We start from the raw sequence: 23,761 nt of genomic DNA, 5'->3' as shown, positions 1-23,761 counted from the left end.
CCTGAAGACATTATGCTAAGTGAAATAAGCTAGACATAGAAGGACAGGTATTGTGTGATTCCACTCAGATGCGGCACCCAGAGTAGTCAAATTTGTTGATACAGCTGACAGTGGTGGCTACCAGGGAGTTGGTGGTGGGGCAGGGGAGTAATACATAGTTACTGTTTAAATGGCTACAGAGTTTCAACTTAGAAGGATCAAAAAGTTCTGGAGATGAATAGTGGTGATGGTTACACAACAATGTAAATATTTAAGGCCACTGAATTGCGCACTTAAAAATGATTAAAATGGCAAATTTTACTTTATATATATTTTGCCACAATAAAAATATTAAATTTAAGTAAATCAATAAATCAGGGAGTCCAAACCCCTTATTGACAGATGAACTGAAAACTTATTTGGTCTGAACCACGCAACTACTGGAACAGCTAAAAGAAACAAACCTGTCCTCCCCCACCTGCTCCTAAGTCCTGCCCCAAGGCCCTTTGGTGGAATGGGTTTCTTCATCACCTGCCCTACCTCTGCATCCTAGAAACCCTTTTAGTTCTTTGATTATCCATTTGGGGTTTCCACCTTGGGGCTGAACAGTTCTCCCTTCTGCAGGGGTGGGAATAAAAAGGGGTTGTGGGATGGCGGCTAAGATCCAGCCTGAGACCCTCTCTATAGGGAGGTAAAGTTCAGGACACCTGCTCCAAGTAGGTAAGTAAAGTAGCTGTTCTTTCCTTTGAGGGGATAAGGGATTTTGTAGGAACTTCACTGGTGGTTAATAATCTCCTTGTTCTCCTCTACAGCTAGTTCTGAGATCAGAGGTTCTTCACCCTCGTTCCCTGCCCCCAACACCCCTCTCTCCTCACACACTACTCTCTGCTACCAGCTCCTGGGGCCTCTTGGGTATTTGGCTTCCTTGCTAGATTAGACATTCTCTGAGAGCAGGGATCACATCTTCTTTGTAAATGCTACTCTCCCTCGCCCCATCCCCAATTCTCCTCCAGCATCTGCCAAGCACGTAGGTTACCCAGGGCCCAGCACTAAGTAGTTGCCAGAGAATTAGGTTGCTTCACGCTTACAAGCTTACATATCTTGCCAGAAGGTACATCTTGGAAACGTGCCTGATTGTTTTCTGGTAACTTTGGAGGTCCCAGAAGGCCAAATCTGGGACAGCTGGGAAGAACCTGGGTGGGGCCTGGGAGTGGACAACAGGTCAGTGTAGGGTCTGAGCCGTGGGCAATGAGTGCTTGCTACAGAGCCTGGGAGATGAGCTGGGAAACCCAATGAGGTACTCTTGAAAGCTGTCCTCTTTCATAACGAAAGAGCCAAATATCAAGGATAGGTTAGCAGGACTGACTCTAAAGAGGCCTGTGGTCACCTTCAGGCACAGGACTGTCTCCGTTGGTCTGGTCACATGTGGGTGGATTTCTCCAACTTTGCCCTGACTGTCCCTGTGTCCCCAAAGCCAGAAGATGATGGCAGGAGGAGGAGAATGAGGGTTTATGGAATGTGGACAAGCCCCACCAGTCACTACTTTGATCAGAGCCAGACAACGAATCTTTTTCTCCCCTTTCTGCCCTTGGACTGAGCCTCTGGGCCAGAATCAGCTTCCATTTTTAAACAGAATCAGTTTCCATTTTTAAATGTTTGGAGACTTGTAAAAATTACCCGGCTCCCACCTTTCTTTCCTTTACTCTTCCAAGGTCTTATCAAGAAAAACTGTGAAAGACTTTGAAATGGGCAAAGATCGCTGGCATTCTTTCAACAGAATGCCAGGCATCATCTAGACTGTTTCCTGGACTATAGGACCCTACCCAAGTTAGCTGATTCTACAGGGATCTGTGCCTTTTATTGGTGATGACATTGCATCTCTGTAGCAATAGAAGTTAACTTAGGCATGGCTGATGCTGAGACACGGATTCCTGTTCCAGGGATGCAAAGGAAGACGCCAGTTCTGCACCTCTCAGCAAATCCCCTCCTGCATCCCTGATGGCTATATATGTATCTACATTTTGGATTCTCCCATGAGCTGGCTATAACATCTTACTGTTTCCCTCATTAACTAATGAGTTAAATGAAGTTGAAGATGTGTGTTCATTTTACATTTGCATAAGAGTCATGATTTTACCTTTTAAGAAATTATCCTTGGGGCACCTGGGTGGCTTCGTTGGTTGAGTGTCTGACTTCAGCTCAGGTCATGATCTCACAGTTTGTGGGTTCAAGCCCTGCATGGGGCTCTCTGCTGTCAGCACAGAGCTTTGGATCTGACTCTGCTTTGGATCCTCTGTCCCTCTCTCTTTGCCCCTCCCCTGCTGGCACATTCTCTCTCAAAAATAAACATTTGAAAAAAAAATGATCCTTGGGGCACCTGGGTGGCTCAGCAGGTTAAGCGTCCAACCCTTGCTTTCGGCTCAGGTCATGATCTCACTATTGCGTGAGTTTGAGTTGCATCAGGCTCTGTGCTGACGTGTGGAGCCTGCTTGGGATTCTCACTCTCCCTTTCTCTCTGCCCCTCTCCCACTCACATTGTCTCTGTCTCTCTCAAAAATAACTAAACTAAAAAAAAATTATCCTTTAACAGTTTCAAATACCCGCTTTGTGCTTGAGCTGAAAGAATAGAGAGAGGAAAGGAAAAAAAAGGAGGGCAAGGAAGTGGGCAGGGTGGAAGGAGGAGTGGGAAAAGAGAAAAAGGAAAGAAAGGATAAGCCAAGAGGAACAGGATCAAGGGCAGAGCTAGGCAGGAGAAGGAGGGGAGGGAAGAGTGACGTAACCAAGGAAGAAGCAAAAGAAAAGAATCTTCTTATCCTGCAAACACACAAATGCTCTCTGTCTTCTGGAAGGAAAAGCCTTTATTTTGAGTCAGCTGTGAGAGGCCTTCTCAGTCTCTCAGTCCGAGAGGGAAATTATTTTCTGCCTGTTGTTTCCCAGGTCACCAGTTATATTAAGCCAAGGTCCCTTGGTGGCTGCCATCTATAATTTTTCCACTCCCTACCCTTTTGAGTCAGATCGCAAAATAAGGACATTTTGAAACTTGGACTCTTGGTGATCAGAATGTGGAGAATGTGGTCCAGGACACTCTCAGGTCTCGTGGAGCTGGCCAGGGTCCTTGTTGAGAGTCCTGCTTAGATCAGCAACAGGAGGGCAAACAGAGCCACCAGGTCGCTCCCATGGGTGCTCAGACCCTTGCCTGGCCCACCGAGACCACACAGTTCTAGGCCTTCCCCAGGCAGCAGGCCATAGCTGCTTCCACTGTGCTTTGTCTGGGGTTAGATGCAGGCTCTTTGCCCTGAAATGCCTCCACTGGCCTGGCATGGATCAGAAATGTGGAGAGTCAATTGTCATCATTCTGAAAAGCCCCTTCATAATATGTCCTTCATCTATCTTTCCAAACTTATGTCCTGCCACACCTACCACACATCCTGCATGCCAGCCAGGCCAGTCTCCTTGCCACTCTCTGAACAAGTCAAATATTTTCATGCCTCTGTATCTTTGCTCTTGTTGTTCTCTCTGCCTGGAATGCCTTTTCCCTTTCTCCTTTGCCTGGTGATGTCATACTCATGCTTTCCTCCTCTTTCCAGGCAGAGTGAATTATTTCTTCCCTTGAGTCTTCATGTGTACTTTATATACATCTGTACTTAGATGCAGCACTCATCACTCTGGTTTGTAATTATTTGCCTGTCTGCCAGTCTGTTCTTCAAGGGCAAGAACCCAGGCTTATTCATGGGCTGCCCTGGTACTTGGCTCAGTACCAGGCCAGCACATTCATTCAGTCATTTCACAAATTTATTGAGGACTGATTACGTGCCAGGCTGTTTTCTAGGTGCTGGATGGTGAACAAAACTGATAAAGTTCTCTGTTCTCATGGAGCTTACATTCTTGCTCAGGAGGCAGACAACATACAAATAAACAAATAAATGTCAAGTAGCAATAAGTGCTAGAAGAAAATCAAGGGGGCTAAGGGCACAGACAATGATGGAGGGTGTTATTTTAGCCAGGGTGGTCAGAGAAAGGCCCTCTTGAAAAGGTCGCATTTAAATAGACACCTGAAGGAAGTGAGGGAATGAGTCATGTTGGTATCTGGGAAATAGAATCCCAGACAGAGGGAACAGCAAGTGCAAAAGTCCTCAGATGGGAGCATGTTTGTGTGTTCAAGGACAGCAGCAAGGGCCAGAGGATGCCAGAGTAGTGAGTGATGGGAAAAGCTGTAAGACAGAGGCTCCAAGAAAGAAGAAGTAGGGGGCCAGAACTTAGAGCCTTCAGGCCAATGTAGAAACTTCAGCTTTTACTCCAGGAGACATGGGGAGCCATTGCAGTCCTGTCCCAATGTACATACATACATGGCACACTCGTCTGCTTCAATCTGCTCTCCAGCTACACTAAATCTACTCAAGTCTTCTTTGAGGAGAGGAGAGATGAACTTATATTTTAGAGCTTTCATGACTTTACATGACCTTTTGGCTACTCTCTGAAGTACAGACTGTTCAGGGTGGGTGCTCAAGAAGGTGACTGATAATGTGGGACTAGATGCAAGAGTGTCCTTGGAGGACAATGTGGGCTTGTCCTTGATTGGACAGTAAGTCTGAGCATCTGCTCCCTTTAATCTATGTTCTCCTCCTCCTTCTTCCCTAGACAAGTGTCCCCATTGATGAGGATTTTTCCGTGCCTGGGTACTGAATGAATTTGGAGAAACCAGGCAAAACTCATGAGAAATAAGCAGAGACCCTGGCCTGCTAAACTGAGAGATACTAATCTTGCCTGTAAGGCTCACCCAACAAGTCACGGCTGACTTTGTGACTTGGAGGAGGAAGGCCCAATTCAGGAATTAATAAAAGGCAAAGCATGGCTAGAGAAACTAGCCTTTCACAACTCCAGCACGCCTGCAGTATGACTGTTGGCTCCCAATCACCTTCAGGAGGCCGTGGCAAAGGAGCTCTAATAAAAGCTTGTCTGAGAGAAGGAATGAGACTTTGACCACCTACTCCCTCCAGGCCCCTTCCCAGGCACATGTGAAATATCCTCACTGCTAAAATATCCAATGAAGGTTGAAGAGGTGCCCCCTCTACCCCTCCATGCTCTGTCTCTAATGGTGGAATTTCAGGCATCAGGGAAGGCGCTCGCGAAGGGATTTCCGGTAGCGCCTCTATTCTTATCACACACACACACACACAAAAAGCATTTATTCCCACCTCCCTTCTCCCAGAGAGGAACGCCGACACTCGGGACGGGTAGAGAGAGGCCCAAACTGGCAGCAGGGTTCAAGGGCGTGCCCGCCTCCGGGCGGAATCGCGGCGCCCAGAGCAGTGGAGGTCGGCGTACGGCAGAGGGCGCAGAGGAACTGCTCCGTCTGCCCGGAGCCCAGGCTCCCCGGCCCTGGAGCACCCTCCTCCCACCCGGCCGCCTCCGCGCCCCACCGCCGAATCGCTGGCTCAGCCTCCGAGCGAGTGTGGGCACCGTCAGGAAGCACCTTCCCAGGCCACCCCGCAGCTATCATCTGCCCCCTTATCCGGCCGCAGCCCATTTTCCGGTCAACCTAGTCCCTGGTCTACAGGCAGTCCCGGACGCGCCACACCCTCCACAGGCCATCCCTCTCCTCCCGCAGTTCCTTCCTTTCCAGGTGTAGCCGGTGGGGGAGGGCGGTGGTCGGGGAGGGGCGTGGTCTGGAGAACTCGGGCTTGGGACCCGGACCGTGAGAGGTTTTGTAGAAAGAAGCTGCAGGTGAGAGGTCAGAGCTATTTCACCTTAGGCACTGGCCCTTGGCCCCCTGGCTCTTGCGTGAGGGCCTAGAGCGCAGGACCCCGGGAAAGGAAGGAAGGCATCTGCAATGTTCGCTCCTGCAGGGCCTGGCAGGTGACAGGGGACATCGATATTGATTGGCTGAATGAATGCATGGAATGGAATGAAAGAAATGGGAAGTGGTCTGAGACCTGGCTCTGGCCAGCCCCATGCTGGCACAATACCTCCTAGCAGAGGTTGCCACACTCACCTTTGTCCTTGCCTGTCTCTCGCCACCACCATCTTCCCATTTTCCAGCTTTCCTTTTGCTTCCTGCCACTGCTCAAAAGCTTTCCCTAGCTGTCTGATCCCAATCCCTTACCCTAGCTTTCAGATCTCTGTACAGTCTTGCCCCAACCTACGTACATACGTGGCACACTCTTCTGCTTGAACCTGCTCTTCAGCTACACTAAATCTACACAAATCTGAATATAACTTGAATTGGCCTTCCTCTGGTGGAGCCCCCACCTCCTTTTCCCCCTATCAGCAACACCTGCTCCCTTGCCTCCAAATCCTTCTCTTCCTTCAAGGTCCAGCTTCAGATTCCATTCCTTTTCTTCAGGAAGCATTCCCTGACTTTTTCACTCCAGAGTAGGTTTTCTCAGCTCTGACCTCCTATAGCATACACTCCCTGGCACTTGATTGGTACCAGTTACCTATGATGCTTTATCATGTATGCTTACCTACCTATGTTTTCTCTCCCACTGCACTGTAAACATTTGAAAGTCAGGGTCCAAGTCTTATTTATCTTTGTAGCTCCTCCTTCAGTTTATCACACATTTATTGGGCATCTACTACATACCTGGTATAGAGTCTAGCATATATGCTCCCAAAGGAGTCTAGAGCACAGTCCTCCATGATGACGTTGGGGATAAAAGAAGACAAAATGGGGCTTGAGGAAAAGTAGAGGGTGTGGCTCGGAAATGGAGCACTCACTAGGAAAGTCCCAAATGACTTTCTTTGGTAGCATTCAGCATCCTGGATTAGGAAGCAGTCTCATTCTCTAAGGGAGTGTCTGCCCATTTATGGAGTCACTCACTCATCCATTCCCTCATTCATTCATTCATTCATTCATTTGATAAATATTTGTTGAGTCCTTACTTTATCCAGGTGACTCATAGGATTGGTCATACTGCAACCCCATAAGGGTTGGCTCTGTGTGTGTGTGTGGTAAGGAGCATTTGGTGTGAGTTGCTTCTTTGTCAGTTCCTGTTCAGAAGCATAAATCCCCAATGGAAATGGTTTTGGGAAATCCTAGATTTTCACGGAGGGGAGGAAGACCGTCAACCCTTCCTGAAGGTAAGGTGCCCAGACTTTGCCTTATAGTTCACTTTGGAACAGCTTACTCTACCAGACCATGTTCATTTCCAAGTTCTTTCCTTCTGTGATCATTCAAGGTTTTCCAAAGAGCCCTCTGAGGTTAGGTCCATTTGCCAGATGAAAAAGCTGAGGCTAGGAAAGTTAAGGTTTTCCCAAAGTCACTGAGCTACAGCAGGGCTGAGCCTACAGCAGGTCGTTCACATCTGGTCTCCTCAGCTTTATTGTAGGGGGCTTTGACCTAGACATCTTTGGGACCCTATATGCTACACTTTACACCTGGTATGTGTAGATGCTTAACACGCTCCATCTATAGGTACACCCAGGGCTACAGAGGAGACAATCAGAGGATAGGAATCTCTGGCTCTCCACAATGAAGGAGGCAGGTCTCTGGAACAGGACATTTTAAATTTCAGATCAAAGTGGTGGCCCCCATTATATCTGGCCACTAACAACTCCCCAGGTCTCACTCAGAAATTTAATGGTAACTAATTACTGAATCCTAACTCCAAACTCTAATCTTAATGCCCTGATTCTAACCACTCCTTTAAATTATTCATTCCCTAATTCTAACCAGAATACATCACTCCACCCCTAAGGGCAACTCAGCACCTCCAAGATCCTGGCAGTCTGATGTTATCTTTAACATCCCTCATATAGTCCACAGTGGGCCAAAGCCTGCTGCTCTAGTATCGGGGAGCAAGAAGGTCCAAAATGAAGGTGCAAGCAGCCAGGGAGGGACTGGTAACACCATGAATTTGTTTTCGTTATGAAAGCAGCCAGTTTTTCTCCCTAGGTACCCAGGCCTTCATGTTGTCCCCAGGCCTTTCTGGAAGAGGGGGGAAAGAAATAGGGTGCTACTGGTTTTAGAAATATTTGAGAGAGGCCTAAAACCAGGCTAGGCTTAACAGAAGAGGTGAAGCATGAATGGAGGGATTCCAGCCATTCAACAAGTATTATACTAACAATTGAATGTGCCAGAGCACCCTGGCAAGCTGTGATTCAGATACAGTTCCTGCCCTCAGGCAGATTGCTATTTAGAGGTAACTGATTTTTTGGAGCACTGGCCATGTGTTAGGTACCTGTGTTACCTACTTTTCCATGTCATATTTTGTTTAATTGCTACAACCTATGGAAAAGGAACTCTTATTCCATTTTATAGATGAAGGAACTGAGGCTCAGCGCTAGTAAAGGGCAAAGCCAGAGACTTAAATGCTAAATCCTTTTCCTGCATTGCCTTTGGGCAGAGCAGGGGAGGGAAGTTTTCCAGTAACTCTGACATCTGTTCCTGAGTCAAGTCGCCTCCACTAGTCCCAGGCCGCAAGTGTGGAGTAAGGGGATTGGGTCAGATTCTCTCCAAGGCTCCGCCCACTCCTGCTATGCTGAGCCTATCAGATCGTAGGCTTTGGGGGCGGGGCCAGAGGCTGTTAGAATGGTAGCTTGCTGTCAGCCGTGGTTCGGATCCCAGGCTTCAGGAGTTCTCTGTGTTAGTTGTTGTCTTTTCCTTGGTGTCTGGCTCTACCCGTTTCCCTGTTGACCACCAGGATTCCAAGTCACTGGAGAATCATGGCCTACTCTTGCTTCCCATTAAAGTCAAGGTCAGACTAGTTTTGTCCCCAAAGCACCAAGCCCTGCCTTATAGGAAGCACCTCTGCTTCCACTTTATGGTCACCCTAAAATAATGTTATTTAGTTAATTGGTATTTCAGGCAACTACTTTGCTTGGCCTTGTAGAGAATGGCCCCTGCCCTTAAGGTGTTTACAACGTGGTCATATAAAAAAAAATGAACTAATAAATAAGAGTACTGTAATAATAGATCACATTCGTAGAACACTAACTGCATGCCAGGTGCTGTAGCTTTTAATAAAGAGTAGCTCATTTAATGCATTAGCAACACATCACAGTAACTTTTCCCCTGAAACATATAACAGGGGTGGGGAGAGCTAGGGGAATGGCATCAGAAGAACTTACATTCAAGTGTAAATCCTGCCCAGTGCTAGCTAAATGATGCTTGGAAGTTACTTAACCAGTCTGAGCTTCAGTTTTCATATCTGCTGAATGGTAGTGTTTTATACCCTATTGGTAAAGAGCTATTTTTGAGGGTTAAGTGGAATAATACTTATGAAATACTTAGCATGGTGTTTAGGACAGAGTAAGTGCTTAGGTGTTTATTCATTCGTTTTATAAATATTTGCTGAGTGCCAGGCACAGTTCTAGGCACTAACAATAAAAGAGTGAACAAAACACAAAGCCCACTTACTTGCTATGGCTTACTGAATCTTGGTTTCTTCTTTTCTACCTGTATATTTCCATTCAGTTTCATGTTGATTAGCTCATTTTAAGTAGATATATTTACTTATTTCACCTTTGCATCATCTTGGTCAAATAGGGATAAAAGAGGATTAATTCCATGGGATGGATGGAGAAACAGAGGCCTAGAAAAATTAGATGATTTACACAATACATCTGTAACAAAAGCTTAATCACAGATTGGTCTCCTGTTCCTAGCATGCTCTCCTTTAGGAATTTTCTCTTTTAGCATTCCAGACAGACTTATATCTTTGGTGAGGGGGGGAAGATGGGTGGTGGTGGCTGTGAGCTTTCCTCAGAAAGTACCTGCAGAGAGCTCACTGTTGGAGGTTCTAGCCCCTCCCACCCTCAGGCTCTATCTACATGGGTGAAATAGAGTGCTGAGCATGACGGCATTAGGGCAGAGCCCTCCACCAGCACAGACAGATTGGTCCATTATGATAGAGAAGAACATATGGAGAAAGAGGTAAATGGTGATGGAGCACCCTCCCCCCACCCCAGCCCACCTAGCACCTAGCCCACTTTGGTTCTTTTCTGCTGAGACTCCTCCCATCCCTTCTTCCAAACTCACTGAGTTGATGCATGAGGATCCAGCAGGATTCCTGTGCAGAGTAAGAAAAGCACTATGAGTTGATTGGGTGTACAGGATAAGTAGGTAAGAAAACTTGTATTTAGTAAAGCTGGTTCTCAAATTTATTAATGTGCAGCAAAACTTAGCCTAAGCAAAAGTCAAAAGAGTGGGCAAAGATGATATACAAGCTTCTTCATTCATGGAAGAGCTACTCAGGATTGCAACACATTGGCAATAAGTCCAACAACAGGGGACTCATTGAGTGAAACTGTGGCTTTCTCTACTCTGGAATGTTAGGTAGCCATGAACAATTTTACTACAAAATATATTTCCTGACCTGGGGAAATAACCATGATATATTTCTTTTTTTTAAGTTTATTTATTTTGGGGGGTTGGGGTAGGGACAGCAAGAGAGAAGGAGAGAGAATCCCAAGCAGGATCCAAACAGTCAGTGCAGAACCTGATTCGGGGCTTGAATCCACAAGCCACAAGATCATGACCTGAGCCAAAGCCAGACACTTAACTGATTGAGCCACCTAGATGCCCCATCATGATATATTTCTAAAAGGTAAAAAGCAGGCCAGAATATCAGGGAGATCCTCCAGGAAGAGGAGGCCAAGTCCAGCTCTCTTTGACACCAAAGAAAGCCTGGCCTGATTTATTTGTTTGTAGAGGCACGTCTCAACAACCTATAAGAAGTCCATCTTCTATAGAGGGTTTCAGAAATCAGTTTCAGATTCTCCTTCCTTCACCCTACCTTTTTATTTTGTAACCTTAATCCTTGATGTAACCTAAAGTCCAGTAGGAGAAAGATCACACAAAAATCATGTTATTTCCTCTCAGGCTCAGCCAGGGCCTTTGCACAAGCTGTTCCAACTGAAGGAGCTCATCACAGAGCACATATCCCCCTACACACACACACACACACACACACACACACACACACACAGACACACACACACACACTGCCCCCAGATCTCAGCTCAGTCATCACTTCAATTCTTCTGGGCCATCTTCCTTGCCTTGACTTCCCTAGCAGGTCCGTTACCTCTCTGATACATCCTCACAGCACCATGTACTTCCTTCTCCTTTGTTTACATTTATTGTCATTATATGGTGAGTGTCCTCCATCTATGTTGTCTCCCTCTATGGCAACAAAGATGGTGGCCACGGATACTCTTCACCCTCTTTCCCACTCAGCATGATTCTTCCACAGGTTCTCAGCAGATGCTGGATGCATAGATAGATGAATGACAAAGAGATGGCAGGACAGATGAGGCTGCAGGATCTAACCAGCAGGAACAGAATGATTACAGCAGATGTCTCCAGGGCAGGATGGGCTAGCTCTATACTTAGAGGAGTAGGTGCAATTTCAGGGTCACTAGGACAGCACTCCTGGACCTGCACTCCAGTGCCTGATATCCCTTTTACAAAAGGAGACAAAGCCTTTGTTCCTTACAGTGTATAGAGCTCAGGCATGAATCACACATTCCTGGAGAGGAGAGAGGTACTTGGTGGCTTACTTACATTCATGCTAAGGGGTAAATGACTAATAGAGTCTTTCCTAAGAGCAAATTGTGATGGGACGTGGTGTATGCAGGAGGGGAGAGGAAGTTAGGGAGCTAGGCTAGGTCCCCAAATGGGGAAAGGACACAGAAAAAGGAGTCTTAGGGCCTGATGCCAACCTTGACCCACAGTGTCATTTTGCCTTTGCTGCACGCAGCCTGGTCCTACTGGGTATTAACAGCCTTTTTGGTAAATCGGGTTCTGCAAATATTTGACGTCTGGAAAACTTTCAACAAAGATGGCGTTCAGAAGGCTGGCTCGGAGGCCCCAGGATGACAACCTAATTATGTTCCTTTTAATAGCTCCTTCCCAAGTGCTCAGTCAGGGACATCTGCTCTGCCGCGGTTGCACCTTCAGGGAGGAATATTTTTAACACTGTGATGCCACAAAAGGAAACTTCTGAAGGCTGGATGAAAATGGCCTCTGCATTCACAGTGCCTCAGGGCCCAGGTAGGTAGGGCCTAATGCTCTCCCCTTTCCCCACCTCCACCCCCTAAAACAGGGCCAGGCTCCTTTTCACAAGGAGAGGTGTTGGCTTAAAAGGAAGTGGTTGTTATGTGTGTGTGTATGTGTGTGTGTATGTGTGTGTGCTTGTGTGTGTGTGTGTGTGTGTGTTTTAAATATTCCTTTTTCAGATTTCACAGAGGTACATTTGATGTGCCAGGCTGCCTCACCCAGCTTCCATATAAGTGGGGTGTCAAAAATAACAACCAAGAACACAGCAAATCCTTTGATGCCAGCCCTCCCTGCATGGTACTGGGCCCTGTCACTGCTTCTGCTAGTTAACTATTCTTACTCCACACCCCAGAAGAGGAGCCCCCCGCCCCAATACAGATGCTAGTTATGTCAGAGGAAGGAAAGGGGAGAAAAATAAGAAAGGGAAGGATTTCTGTGGTTTGTTTACTAGAAGACTAGCTTGCTAGAAAGGCCACAGGCTGACAGGCTAAAGATGATGTGTCTTAAGGGAGGGTTCCTGGGATCAATGAGTACAAGGAGAAAAGTGCAAGGAGCCCAAGAGATGATCTACTCTAAATTCTAGCCTCCTTTTCTTCAGACAAGTTACCTGAGGCCCAGAGAGGTAAACAGACTTGCTTAAGGAGTTAGCTTTGACGCTTGGGTTGGCTCTCCTGTTTTTAGTCCAGAGTTTATTTTGGTGAGAGCTGCTCTATTAGTTCACCAAATCACATTGGCAGACTCCTGATGGAAGTGTGGCCTCATTATCTAGGAAGGCAGTTCTCTTTGTCGGAGTAATACCGTGGAGCAAGGAGGAGAAATGGGTCGTCCTTCTGCCGGCCAGATTACCTGGCCTGCTCTGGACTAGACACTCATATGCCCATCAAGAAGGAGATGCTGGGCAGCTGAGCATTGTTCTGTGCTGTGTTTACGCTAATATTTTCAACCCACATTGAGATTCAAGCTCATCATAAAGGTGTTTATACTTACTTCAAGTCCCTTCCATGCTTCTAGTGAGGACAGAAGAAGAAGCATTTCCAGAAAAGCTCCAAGGAAGGGCAAGTGGAGTGCAGGGTAAAAGGTGCTGCTCTACTCCCTGAGCCAGAGATCTTCATTTCCCAGCTGAGTCCCAGGACATCTGGCTCAGTGCAGCCCTCTCATTACACACTGAACTTGTGTTGCCTCTTTTCTTCAGCTCTCACTTGACCACCATAGACTTCTCTGGTTCCCTCACCTTTCAACTTCAGCCTCTGTTGCTAACCAGTTGCCCATTCTTTGGGTCTTACTTACTCAAATTCTGGAGAGGGAATGTGATTGACTCAACTTCCCTTTGGCTCCAGATGTTCTCCCTTTGGGGTGCCAGTTTTTGGATGCACTGGTCTTGGGTCAGGGGGGAGCTTCAGGGCCAATCCTTGTGCACTCGGCATAAGAATGAGCCTGTCGCTTGCCTGAGGGAGCTCTGGGGCCTGGTGGGCATCCCACTGCCTGGCCTGAGCAGTATTCACCATGCTGGAGATGCAGTGTTGGAAAGACTGAGGGATCTCTATGGGGCGGCAAAGGCAAGACAAGACCTTGGTGATAGGGCCTAGCAGTGGCTCTTAAAACTGAAGAAACAAGTGCTCAACAGTCACCACGATGGAGAAAATCTAGGCGGTGTGTGGGGAGGGTTGGGGAAGAGCAGGTGCACAGTATGTAGTAAGGTTGGTGTGTATGGTGAACTTGCCTTATTCACAACCTTGACCAAGGCCTTGACACTTATAATCAAATACTGTGACTATGACTATGATTACTACTACCATCACTACCACTACTCCTTCTCCCACTCCTAGCTAACACATATTCCATGCCAGACACTGTTCTAAGCACCTTCCATCTGTTAACTCCTCTAATCCTTATAATGCCCTCTGAGTAAGTACCATTCCCATCTTACCTACGTAGAAACTAAGACTCAGAGGGATTATGTGGAGCCAAGGTTATACAACTAATAAGTGGAAGAGCTGGGATTCCAACCTGAGAAGCATGTGTTTTTAATGATTTTGCCATGCTGCCTCCCTGATAGAAGCAGGTGGCCAACTCCACTATGCTGTTTGAGAGGTACCATTTGGTCCTAAATACCCCAGAATGTCTCCCTCAGTTCTATCATGCTTGCCCTCTCCCCTCTGGTTCAGAAATTCCTGCTCTTAGTCACTAATATAGTGGAAGATATGGTAACCTCAGGAGAGCCCTTTGCCCTCTCCCATTAGACCTTTGGTCCTAAGCAGATGGGCAATAAGCATGGTGACTTCACTCTTAGGAGTTAGTTATCAAAGCCTGGTGGTTAAAGGAAGTGGCAAAAGTGGTGAAGAGATCCAGGGTTAACCTTGAACTCAGGCAAAGAAAGAAACCCATACATGGTGTATTGTACTGAGAAGCCTCAGGGAAGAAACCCTCCACCCCAATACCTATCATTCCATCATTATAGGTCTAGATCAGTGCTGACCCACAGAACTTGCTATGACAATGAAAATTTCCTATATTTGTGCTGTCCAATTTGGTAGCCCCTAGGCACATGTGGCTATTGAGCACTTGAAATTTGGCTAGTATAACTGAAGAACTAATTATTTTATTTTATTTATTAAAAAATTTTTTTATTAGTTTTCTTTATTTTTGAGAGGCAGAGAGAGACAGAGCACGAGTGGGGGAGGGGCAGAGAGAGAGGGGAACACAGAATCTGAAGCAGGTTCCAGGCTCTGAGCTGTCAGCACAGAGCCCCACGCAGGGCCTGAACTCACGAACCATGAGATCATGTCCTGAACTGAAGTTGGATGCCTAACTGACTGAGCCACCCAGGCACCCCAATTTAGATCTACAGTTAAATGCCACATGTGGTTAGTGGCTATCATAATGGTCAGGGTAGTTCTTGAGGCCTCCTTGGGAATATACATCCTCTAGGAGGCTCAGACCTTAAGCATTTCTTTGCCAAAACTTTAGTTCAGGGAGTGCAAGCTAGGCATAAGGGTGTCAGGCCAATGCATTTCATTTGGCCAGTATGAGGCTTTGGAATCTTTAATTCAAATGTCTTCAGCCAAGCAGGCATCTCCAGCCTCCATTTCCCCTGGTTTTACTCCAGGGCCAAGTCACACATTTTGCCACCTCTGAAGGAGTTTAGCTGTGCCCAGCCTCGGTAAAAGCCTTCAATGATTCTTAACTTTATTTCATTTGCTCCTTACAGCAGCCCTAGGATAGAGGTAGAGTTGAGACTGTTATGCCCATTTTATGGGTAAGAGAACGAAGGTTCCCAGAAGCACCTGGAAGGGCCATTCTCCAAAGCCAGCTCCACCTTTCTTGTCTCATTTGAATAGACACTGGAAGCCCGGCTTACATCTGGGGTGTTGACGTGGCCCTCGTGGAGGAACCTTGCCCTGCCCTAGCTGCTGGCACTCACAGCCTTCAGAATGCTTCTTCCCCAGCACTCCATTCTTGTTTTCATTCAAACATCACCTTGATTCATTTTTAATGCAAACCAGCTGCTGTTCTAAGCCTTACTTAATATACCACTTCCACTTACTTCCACTGCCTGCCTGCCTGGAAACTTAGTTCTTCCAGAGTTGAGCACACCTGGGGTCTATCGCAGATGCATCTGGGTGAACTGGAAGGGAAAGAATTCAACCTTCCAACTACCACCAGCCCAAGACTGCTCCCCAGGCCTTCTGTCTACATGGAACCTGATCTTAGTCCCATCCCAGTTTTCCATCGGCACTGCTTATCTACTGGATTCTGGAATTTAACACCTGCTTGACCCATGCCCTGTTTCTGAATGACCGCCTCTGCCTCTCTCAGCCACCTATCAGGGCTCCCACTCAAGTTTCCTGCCTCCCTGAGCAACCCCACACTGAACTCTGTCTGCCCCCTCGGTCTTTCCTACCGCTTACTTTCCCTTTCTCTGGTGACTGCATGTTTATACTACTGTTTGATTATGGCTGAGGAAAGAGACCTGCCTGCAATCAGGAGGTGCAGGTTATATGGCCTTGGGCAAGTACTTTGACCTCGTGAAACCTCCATTTCTAAAACTGGGATTTTTCAGGGGTTGGACCAGATTAGTGGTCCAGACTAGTTAGACCAGATTAGATTTTTTGAACTGTTTTCCCTAGGAGGGTTCCTCAGAGACTGCTTTGCTACATAGAAGCAGGGGATGGAGGGGAGCCAAGTGGATAGGAACTTCAGGATTTCTTCTATCCTCTCCAACTGGAGAACCCACTTTGATATGATTAATGGACCTGGGTTCTGAAATGCTGCACAGAGAGAGAAAGAGGGATTGAAAACTCCAGATTATCCATAATTAGATGATCCAAAAAACCTCTTACAGCTCTAACAAGGTAGAGGCAAAGTCTTTTCTCCCCAGTGAGTTATAGGCCCTTGTGGGCAGTTTGTGTGTAGACCACCCAATAGGAGCCCAATCAGTGCCTGTGCAATGAGGGAAGGAACATCGGACACTCTCTTGTTCTCTTCTGTGGTGTTCCATGTGTATCTCTTCTCAACAGCCAGATGGAAAGGCCTTACTTTTACACTTCTTGAGCATTATCCAGAGAGCTTCTAGCACAGGGCCTGCAGTCTGACCTCAAACCCTTTCCCTAATTGAAAGATCAGGGCACGGTGGGGTGGGGTCCAAAACCCTGTGTGTGAGTCCCACCTCCTTTACTGCCTCCATGGTCTCTGACAGGGGACTTCAGGCCCTCTGGGCCTTAAATTTCTCAGCAAGGTAATACTGCTTATGATTTGTTTATTATTTTGAAGTCAGACTATACCTAGACCCCTCCCTCTTGCCCTGAGGTATTGTGCTCTCCTCAGTGTGGGAGGGTGGAGGGATATATTAATTGTTTCTACAGAGTCCACTTGCCCAGGGTAGAAACCACAACTGAAAGGTTCAGAGTTGAGCTGTGAGAAGCAATAGCTTGCTAGTAAAACCCACACAGTAAGATGAGTCTTATAAAAATGACCACAGAGTGACAGAGGCCAGAAGAACTGTTTTAGAAGGGAGGGGAAAAAAAGAGGTGGTTCATAGAAGGAAGCCATGGACCCTCTGGGCTGTGACCAGCCCACAGCACATGAAACAAAGCCATGGACCTGCTTGACCTCAGAGTCATCTTCCCATCTCTTAGAGCTTATGTCTACGGATTGTGACTGGTGTAGACCCAGCATGTCCTGGGGGACAAAATAATGAAGTCAGCAAGGTTTGTCCTCAATATTACTCCTTTGCTTTCTCTGTTCCCTCTCATTTTCCCATCTTCAGATGCCCAGAGCCTGTGGGACAAGAAAGAAGGAGAATCCAGGGACAAGAAAGAAAGAGTGTATTGGAGTAGCACTCTCTCCTGGAGGTGGTGGTGACCGAGTGTGAGGCCTCTCTCAGAGGGGGCTACATCTCCAGGGAATCTTGGAGAGAGGAATTCCCAAGCCAGAGGCCACGTGTGACCTGCAGATGTTTTTGGTTTTGGTCAACATCATGGTAACCTCAAGAGTTTTGTAAGAAAAAAAAAAAAGAAGATTTTACAGAAAAATTTAGATTTCTGGCTTATTTTAGAAAATGGAAGAAGTGAAAAGTACTGGCCGCACATTCCTACTAAGAACTGGTTGAGTTAAGTGTTATCGCCCTCTTTAAAAGAAACCTTTGTTCGCTGGTTTGCTGCAGGCCCTGCCAGTCCTTATTGCTCCCTGTCATTATCTCTGGCCTCCTCCTTCCAGTTATGCCACTGCCTGGCTCCTGTAGCATCTGAGCTTGTGACCTTTGACTTCATCCAAAGAAATTACACAGTAATAGGAGCACAGAGAACCATGAAGGCAATATTTCTGGGCAGAGGAGCATCTCCTTGTTCTTAACATCATTCCATTTGGGAGCCACCCTTCCTGGGAGAAGTGAATGCTGCTACACAGCCTTGTGTGGAGCATGTAGACTGCCAAAGGATTTGGAAAAAAGTTCATAAAGATCTGCCAGCTCCCTGCCCCCACAGCCTGCCCCCTCCAGCATCAGTAGTTGACCATTTCATCCTCATCACCAGTGAGTTCAGGCCCCGATTGCTCATTCTCTGTGACCCAGGATAGAGTCACCTTTGTGCCTGAGCCCAGCCTGACCTTGCAGCCGGTCCCATTATTAGGGCCCTTTGCTCTGTGCCAGCTGATCACCAAGTCTGGGGCTGCCCCTCACCTGAGTGCCTGCCTTGGCTTCCTACCAGCCCTGCATTGCTCTGGGGACTGAGTTCTGCCCTGCCTTCCTAGGCAAGGTCCCTAGAACACCCGCTGCTGCCACCAGAGTCCTTGAGCTGCAGGAATTTCTTCCTTCTTCCACCTCTGCCTTTCCCAGAGGCTGACCTGCCCTAACCCCTTAGGATAGGCCTTATCCTGTTGTGTGCCCAGCCCTGTGCATGATGCTGCCAACACAGGTAAAATTTGTCCAGGGAGCGGGGTTTAGGTGGGATTTTGGCTCCCACTGGCCATCTTTGTGCAGCTTTTGTGCACAACTGCACAATGACTCTGAATAGGTTCCCTGGCTCCTGAGCCCAGCCATCGCTGTTTGGCCTCATCCTCCCACTGATCTGGCTTCCTTTCTGATACCTATCCTCCAGTTCCTCAGCATTTCCTCTCCCTCCTTGTCTCACATCTAAGCCTGGAGAAACAAGTGATTAATATAATAATATTTTACATATTAAGATTTTGTCCGAGGCCGTGTACTAAGTGCTGCGCATGTATTATCATATTGGATTCTTACAACCACCATGCCATCCCCATTTGCTGGCTGAGAAAACTGAGGCACAGAGAGACTGAGGAATTTCTTCAAGGCCCAGCAAAAATGGGTGACAAAACTGGGATTCAAACCTACGTCTGTCTGTTGCCACAGCTTACGCTTTTAACCACTCAACTCTGTTTCCAAATCAAAGAAAGCTAGAAGGGAGGGAGGCTCAGAGAAACCAATAACTTGCCTAAGATCACACAGTTCAGTGGTGGAACTCGAATTCAAACTCAGGTAGGTATTCTGTCACCAAGTCCAGAGTCCCTTCACCTGTTGCTGGTACTCTTAGGCTGCCTCTTTCACTGTTCTGTTTGCTTCTCAGCTCCTGGTGTATGATGGGGCACAGGAGGTGCTCAGGAAACCCTTGCAAACCAAAGGACTTACCTTGCCTCACTTGATATGCCTTGTTGGAGCTGTTCTCTCATAGACTCCGAATTGCTTTGATATCAGCCAGGATGGCCTTGCCCACGGACATGTTTGCTCTTAGCTCAGACCTGGGGGGCCTGGAATTCCACCATAGAATGTAGTTTTCCTAGAAGGGAGACAGAAGACTATAAGGAATTGAATTTAAAGTTCTAATATTTCAGGATCCATGAGTTTTTCCGAAAGTTTTCTAAGAGAATGTGGGGAGTATGAGAAAGTAAAGTTCTGACTGAGGGTAGGTTGGGAGAGGACAGTGGGACAAATCTGGCACAGCAGGGTATGAAGACAAATTCTACTTAAAGTGGTTTTCCAGAAATCAGAGCCTCTTGATCCTCCTTCCTTGAACTCTGTATCTCTGGGTTTGACCTTGTCTTTGGGCCCTACAGTCCCCTGGTCCAGGTCCTTCTTCCCAGCTGGGGAGGTTAGCTCAGATACCCCTGGGGAGAACTTGGGGACAGGCAGGGCCCTAGTATAGAGCCAGCAGAAATGCCAGCTTCACAAAGCAAAGCTTCACACCTGTCCCCTTCCAGCAGTCCTATGCCTGGCCATCGCTCCTGGAAATAGTCCTGCCAAGCAGCTTGGCATGTTAGTGGCTCTAATGGACAGTAAACTTTGTGCAAGCTTGTAAGAGCTTTGGATTCCCAGGCTGCCTGGTGAAAACAGGTTTCTTAGAGGCCCATACCAGACTTAGTTTCTGGCAGCATGGTTGGGATTAAGGACTTTCCAGAACCTTCACTCAATTCAATTTAAATGAGCAAGGATTTACTTAGCCTCTCTGAGTGCCAGCACAGTTTCTGGAGACCAGTGTAGGAGATTCCACTAACCCTTCTCCTATTCCAATCCTTTTTTACATCTGCTAGTAGCTCAATTTTTTTCCTTCTTTTTTTTTTTAACTTTTCTTTTTTTTTTTTTAATTTTTACAGTTGGTATTTATTTATTTTGAGAAAGAGAAAGAGAGAGAGAGAGAGAGCAAGAGTGTGCAGGCAGGGGAAGGGCAGAGAGGGGTCGGGGGGAGAGAGAGAACCCCAAACAAGCTCTGTGCTGTCAGTCCAATCCCATGAACCCAGAGATCATGACCTGAACCAAAACCAAGAGTCAGATGCTTAATCGATGGAGCCACCCAGGTGCCCTAGTAGCTGAATTTTCTTAAAGCCAGCATTTCATGTTTCAAGGCTTTGGAGTAAGACAGACATGGGTTTAAATTCCTCTGCCACTCACTAACTGCATGACACCCACCAACACTGAGCTTTAGTTTCTCCATCTGTAAAACATCAAGCTCATAGGGCTGTACATGAGAATTAAATGAGATTGTGCATGAGCTTAGACCAGGGCCCATCACCCGGAAGGCCGTGATCAGTCAATGGTAGCAACCAAACCAATAAGCAAATAAAACTATAAAGCCTCCCTGCTCTTATCAAACATCCCTTTGCTCAGACACCTCCCATAATTTTCTACCACACATAGGACAAAGTCCTACCTTCTTTACTTGGCACTCAAGGCCTTCCACATAGAGCCACATTTCAAGTGCTTACTAACTGCATGTGGCTTATGGCTGCCATGCTGGACAGCACAGAAGAGAACATCTGATGGTTGCAGAATGTCTACTGGGAAGCCCTGTTATAGCTGGTAGTATAACTGGGTGCGGGGTGGGGAGCAGAGAGTGTGGGGAGGGGCAGGGTGAATGTTTCCATCCTGGTATCTGTTTATTTTATAGGGAACCTGAGCCTGTGGCCTCTCAGGTGTCGGTTCTGATTCCTGATGAAAGGATCTGAGGTGAGGGCCATAGTGTCCTGCTGTCCTGGCCTCTAGCCAGGTTTTCCAGTTGCTTCTAGGTCTCAGCCTCAGCTGGACTGGGCTGAGAGCATCCATCTCATGGGCTGGGGAGCCATCCAGTCCCTCCTGGGCCCTCTGTTTTCTACCTGCCCAGCTTGTACCTTCTTTCCTTCCTCTTGGCTGGAGCTTTTCCTCCCAGTCTCCTGCAGTCTGCTAGTACTTCACTTCTCTCATCCCTCAGGGCTCTTTGGCTTCCCTAGGCCCTTCTTCCCACCACCTGGGCCACAGGGTCTGCTCTGAGGAGCTGGGCAATCCCCGGGGGATCTCTTCTTTAGGACCCTCTGCTGTACCCTATTTTGCTTGAATTGTTTCAGGGGCAGTTTGGTCTCTCTGGCTACAATGCCAGCCCCAGAGGGCTGAGCTGTTATCTCCTATTGATTTCCCACAGCACCAGAGGATGAATGAATGAATGAATGAATGGGTCTGACAGGCAGTGAACCCCTCCTGTTTCTACCTGCCACCCTTTGCCCTTGCCAGGGACTCTGAATAAGAACTGTGAGGGATGGTCTTCTGTCCTAATTTAGGCCAGCAACTCCACGTAGGAGTCTGCCACAGTGACACTTTGTCTGTGTGTCCATCTGGGAGAGTGTTGGAGACTGTGAATGATTTCTGCCTGGGAAGGGTAGTGGGTATTCGGGAGTTTTGGGGGTGGGAAGGTGGATTTTGAGACAGAACTGGAAGAGAAAGGCACAGAAGTGGGGGGGCACAATAGCAATAAGAACAGTGGGGGTGGGGAAACACAGGGAAGAGGGTGGGAGAGAGGGAAAGCAGGGCACAGAGAGAGAGGGAGAGATCCTTGCCTTGCACATCTCCTGCCCCCTGACGTGGCTGTGCTGATATCCCCAGCACTAATTGCTTCAATTAATAATACTGCTCTATAAAATTTCAGCAGCTGAGAGCAAGTGCAAGGGAAGATGACATAATGCATTAATAATGCAGGCAGCCAATGGAGCTGGGCTCCTGGGGAGCTCCATTAAGGAGCCACTGCTGCTATCCTCCTCTTCGCATCAGCTAACACTCCGGGCAGAGCAGTGAGCGTCCTTGGGCCTCTGCAGACTGCTGGGCTTCGGAGCTGTGGCCGCAGAGGCAGCGCCAATGGACAGGAGGCTGGGACGGCCTCAGCCTTCCCATAAACTCTGGAAAGCACTCCTCCCCCATTCTTTGATCTGGACAATTGACGTTTTCTCAATCTTATGTAAGTGCTACACACTTTTTCAAGATTGCTGCCTTAAATCCGCCCCCCCTCCCCTGTTCCTTCCCGACCTCTCAGATTAGCAGCCCCTCCCCCACCTCCACCACTGGCTGAAGTTCCTGGAGCAGCTTTCCTGATTGTTTTAAATCTCCATCTCATCTTTCTCTTTGCATCTGCATCTCAGTCTTTTTGTCGCTGTCCCTTAGGGAGGGAGGTAATCCTCTCTTTCAGGACAAAGAGCCTGTCATCCTAAACATGTTCAGCTGGTTTCTCTCAAGTCAGCATCAGCATCACCCAAAGCCCTCTGTAAGCGTCTGCACATGCACAACAGTCTGTCCCCGAAACTGTGCCAAGGCCAGGGGCTAAGTGTGGCGCTGGGAACAAAGGGGCCAGCAGCAGACATCCAGATCCTAAAGCTGCAGGTCACTACGTGGTTTTATACTGGTGCAAAGCCAGCTCTTTTCCCACTTGCCTGCAAAAACCAGTCCTTTACCATCCCAAAGAAACCCTCTAATTCAGGGCTTCTCATTCTGGAGTTTCTCTAAGAAGATGCTTCAGAGTGCCGCAGAACCCCTGGAAATTGTATGCAATACTCTTTGTACATATGTGCATTTCTCTGATAAGAATGTCTACAACATTTTCCTGTTGTCTCATGGGTCCTGAATCCCATGAACCTCAATAATCTTAAAATCCAGCCCTAACCTCCTTGGGCAGTTAGGTCCTTAGGTAGCAGAGGTATTTAGATGGATCTTTCATTCCATCTCTGCATCTATGGCTCTAGATGAGGCCCTCTGTATCTCGCCTGGATTGCTGTAGTCAAAGTTTATGTCAAAGGGGGCCACGGGCTAGAAATAAAGAAGGTGAGAAGAGGCCCAACATTCATCTACGACTCAAGTGAGAACGAACACTCATGCTTCAAGTCTTGGCATCCAAGCACAGCCTGGTGCCTCTCTTTCACGGTAGGACTGAAGTTTGTGTTGGCAATTCAAAGTGTTCTCCAGAACAGGCTTCCTTTCCAAGGAAGAAAGGTAGGAGACAAATATGTGTTGGGCACTTTCTATGTGCAAGGTTCTGTCCCAAACAGTCTGGTGTGATCCTGCTCACATACCAGGAAGGCAGATCCTCCGGTCCCACTTCACTGAGGAGGAAACTGAGATTCCAAGAGGTTAAAAAAACTTGAGTAGTAGAGTCAAGCAAGAATGGCAGCCTTTTTGCCATTCAAATCTAGCACCTTCCATTATATAGAATTGCCTGGCCTTAAACAGTAGCTCTTGGAGGGGCATTTTCTGGGAGCAAGACTGGCTAATTCCCACCTCCACGTTCTCATTTCTCACTGCCTGTTCTCCACATGTGTAAGTCTTACCCCTTAAAAGAGACCTCACTTAAATCCTACTACCACCATCAAGCTTTTTCTAGATAGATTTTCCAGAGTGACTGCTTTGTATGGATGAATGATGTGAGTGGATGTTAAGTATACAAAGGGGTGCGCTGCAGTGGACACTATTGATTTTTAGCCAACCTCCATTTTCCCATTTATTCTTGTCTAACAGATCCTGATTTCTATAGGATATTTACT

General features: G+C 47.3%; 1 protein-coding gene across 1 annotated transcript; it reads left to right on the top strand.

Moving 5' to 3' along the window:
• Positions 1-629: 629 nt before the first annotated feature.
• Positions 630-19,481, top strand: LOC123581352. Its single transcript, XM_045447400.1, has 5 exons — positions 630-670; positions 4,460-4,561; positions 5,191-5,602; positions 11,827-11,974; positions 17,247-19,481. The coding sequence occupies exons 1-5, from the start codon at positions 630-632 to the stop codon at positions 17,339-17,341; spliced, it is 798 nt and encodes a 265-aa protein (XP_045303356.1). The 3' UTR covers positions 17,342-19,481.
• Positions 19,482-23,761: the final 4,280 nt, after the last annotated feature.

This window comes from Leopardus geoffroyi, chromosome A3, assembly GCF_018350155.1.
Source record: "Leopardus geoffroyi isolate Oge1 chromosome A3, O.geoffroyi_Oge1_pat1.0, whole genome shotgun sequence".
NCBI lineage: Eukaryota > Metazoa > Chordata > Mammalia > Carnivora > Felidae > Leopardus > Leopardus geoffroyi.
This window is presented reverse-complemented; position numbering and strand designations above follow the sequence as displayed.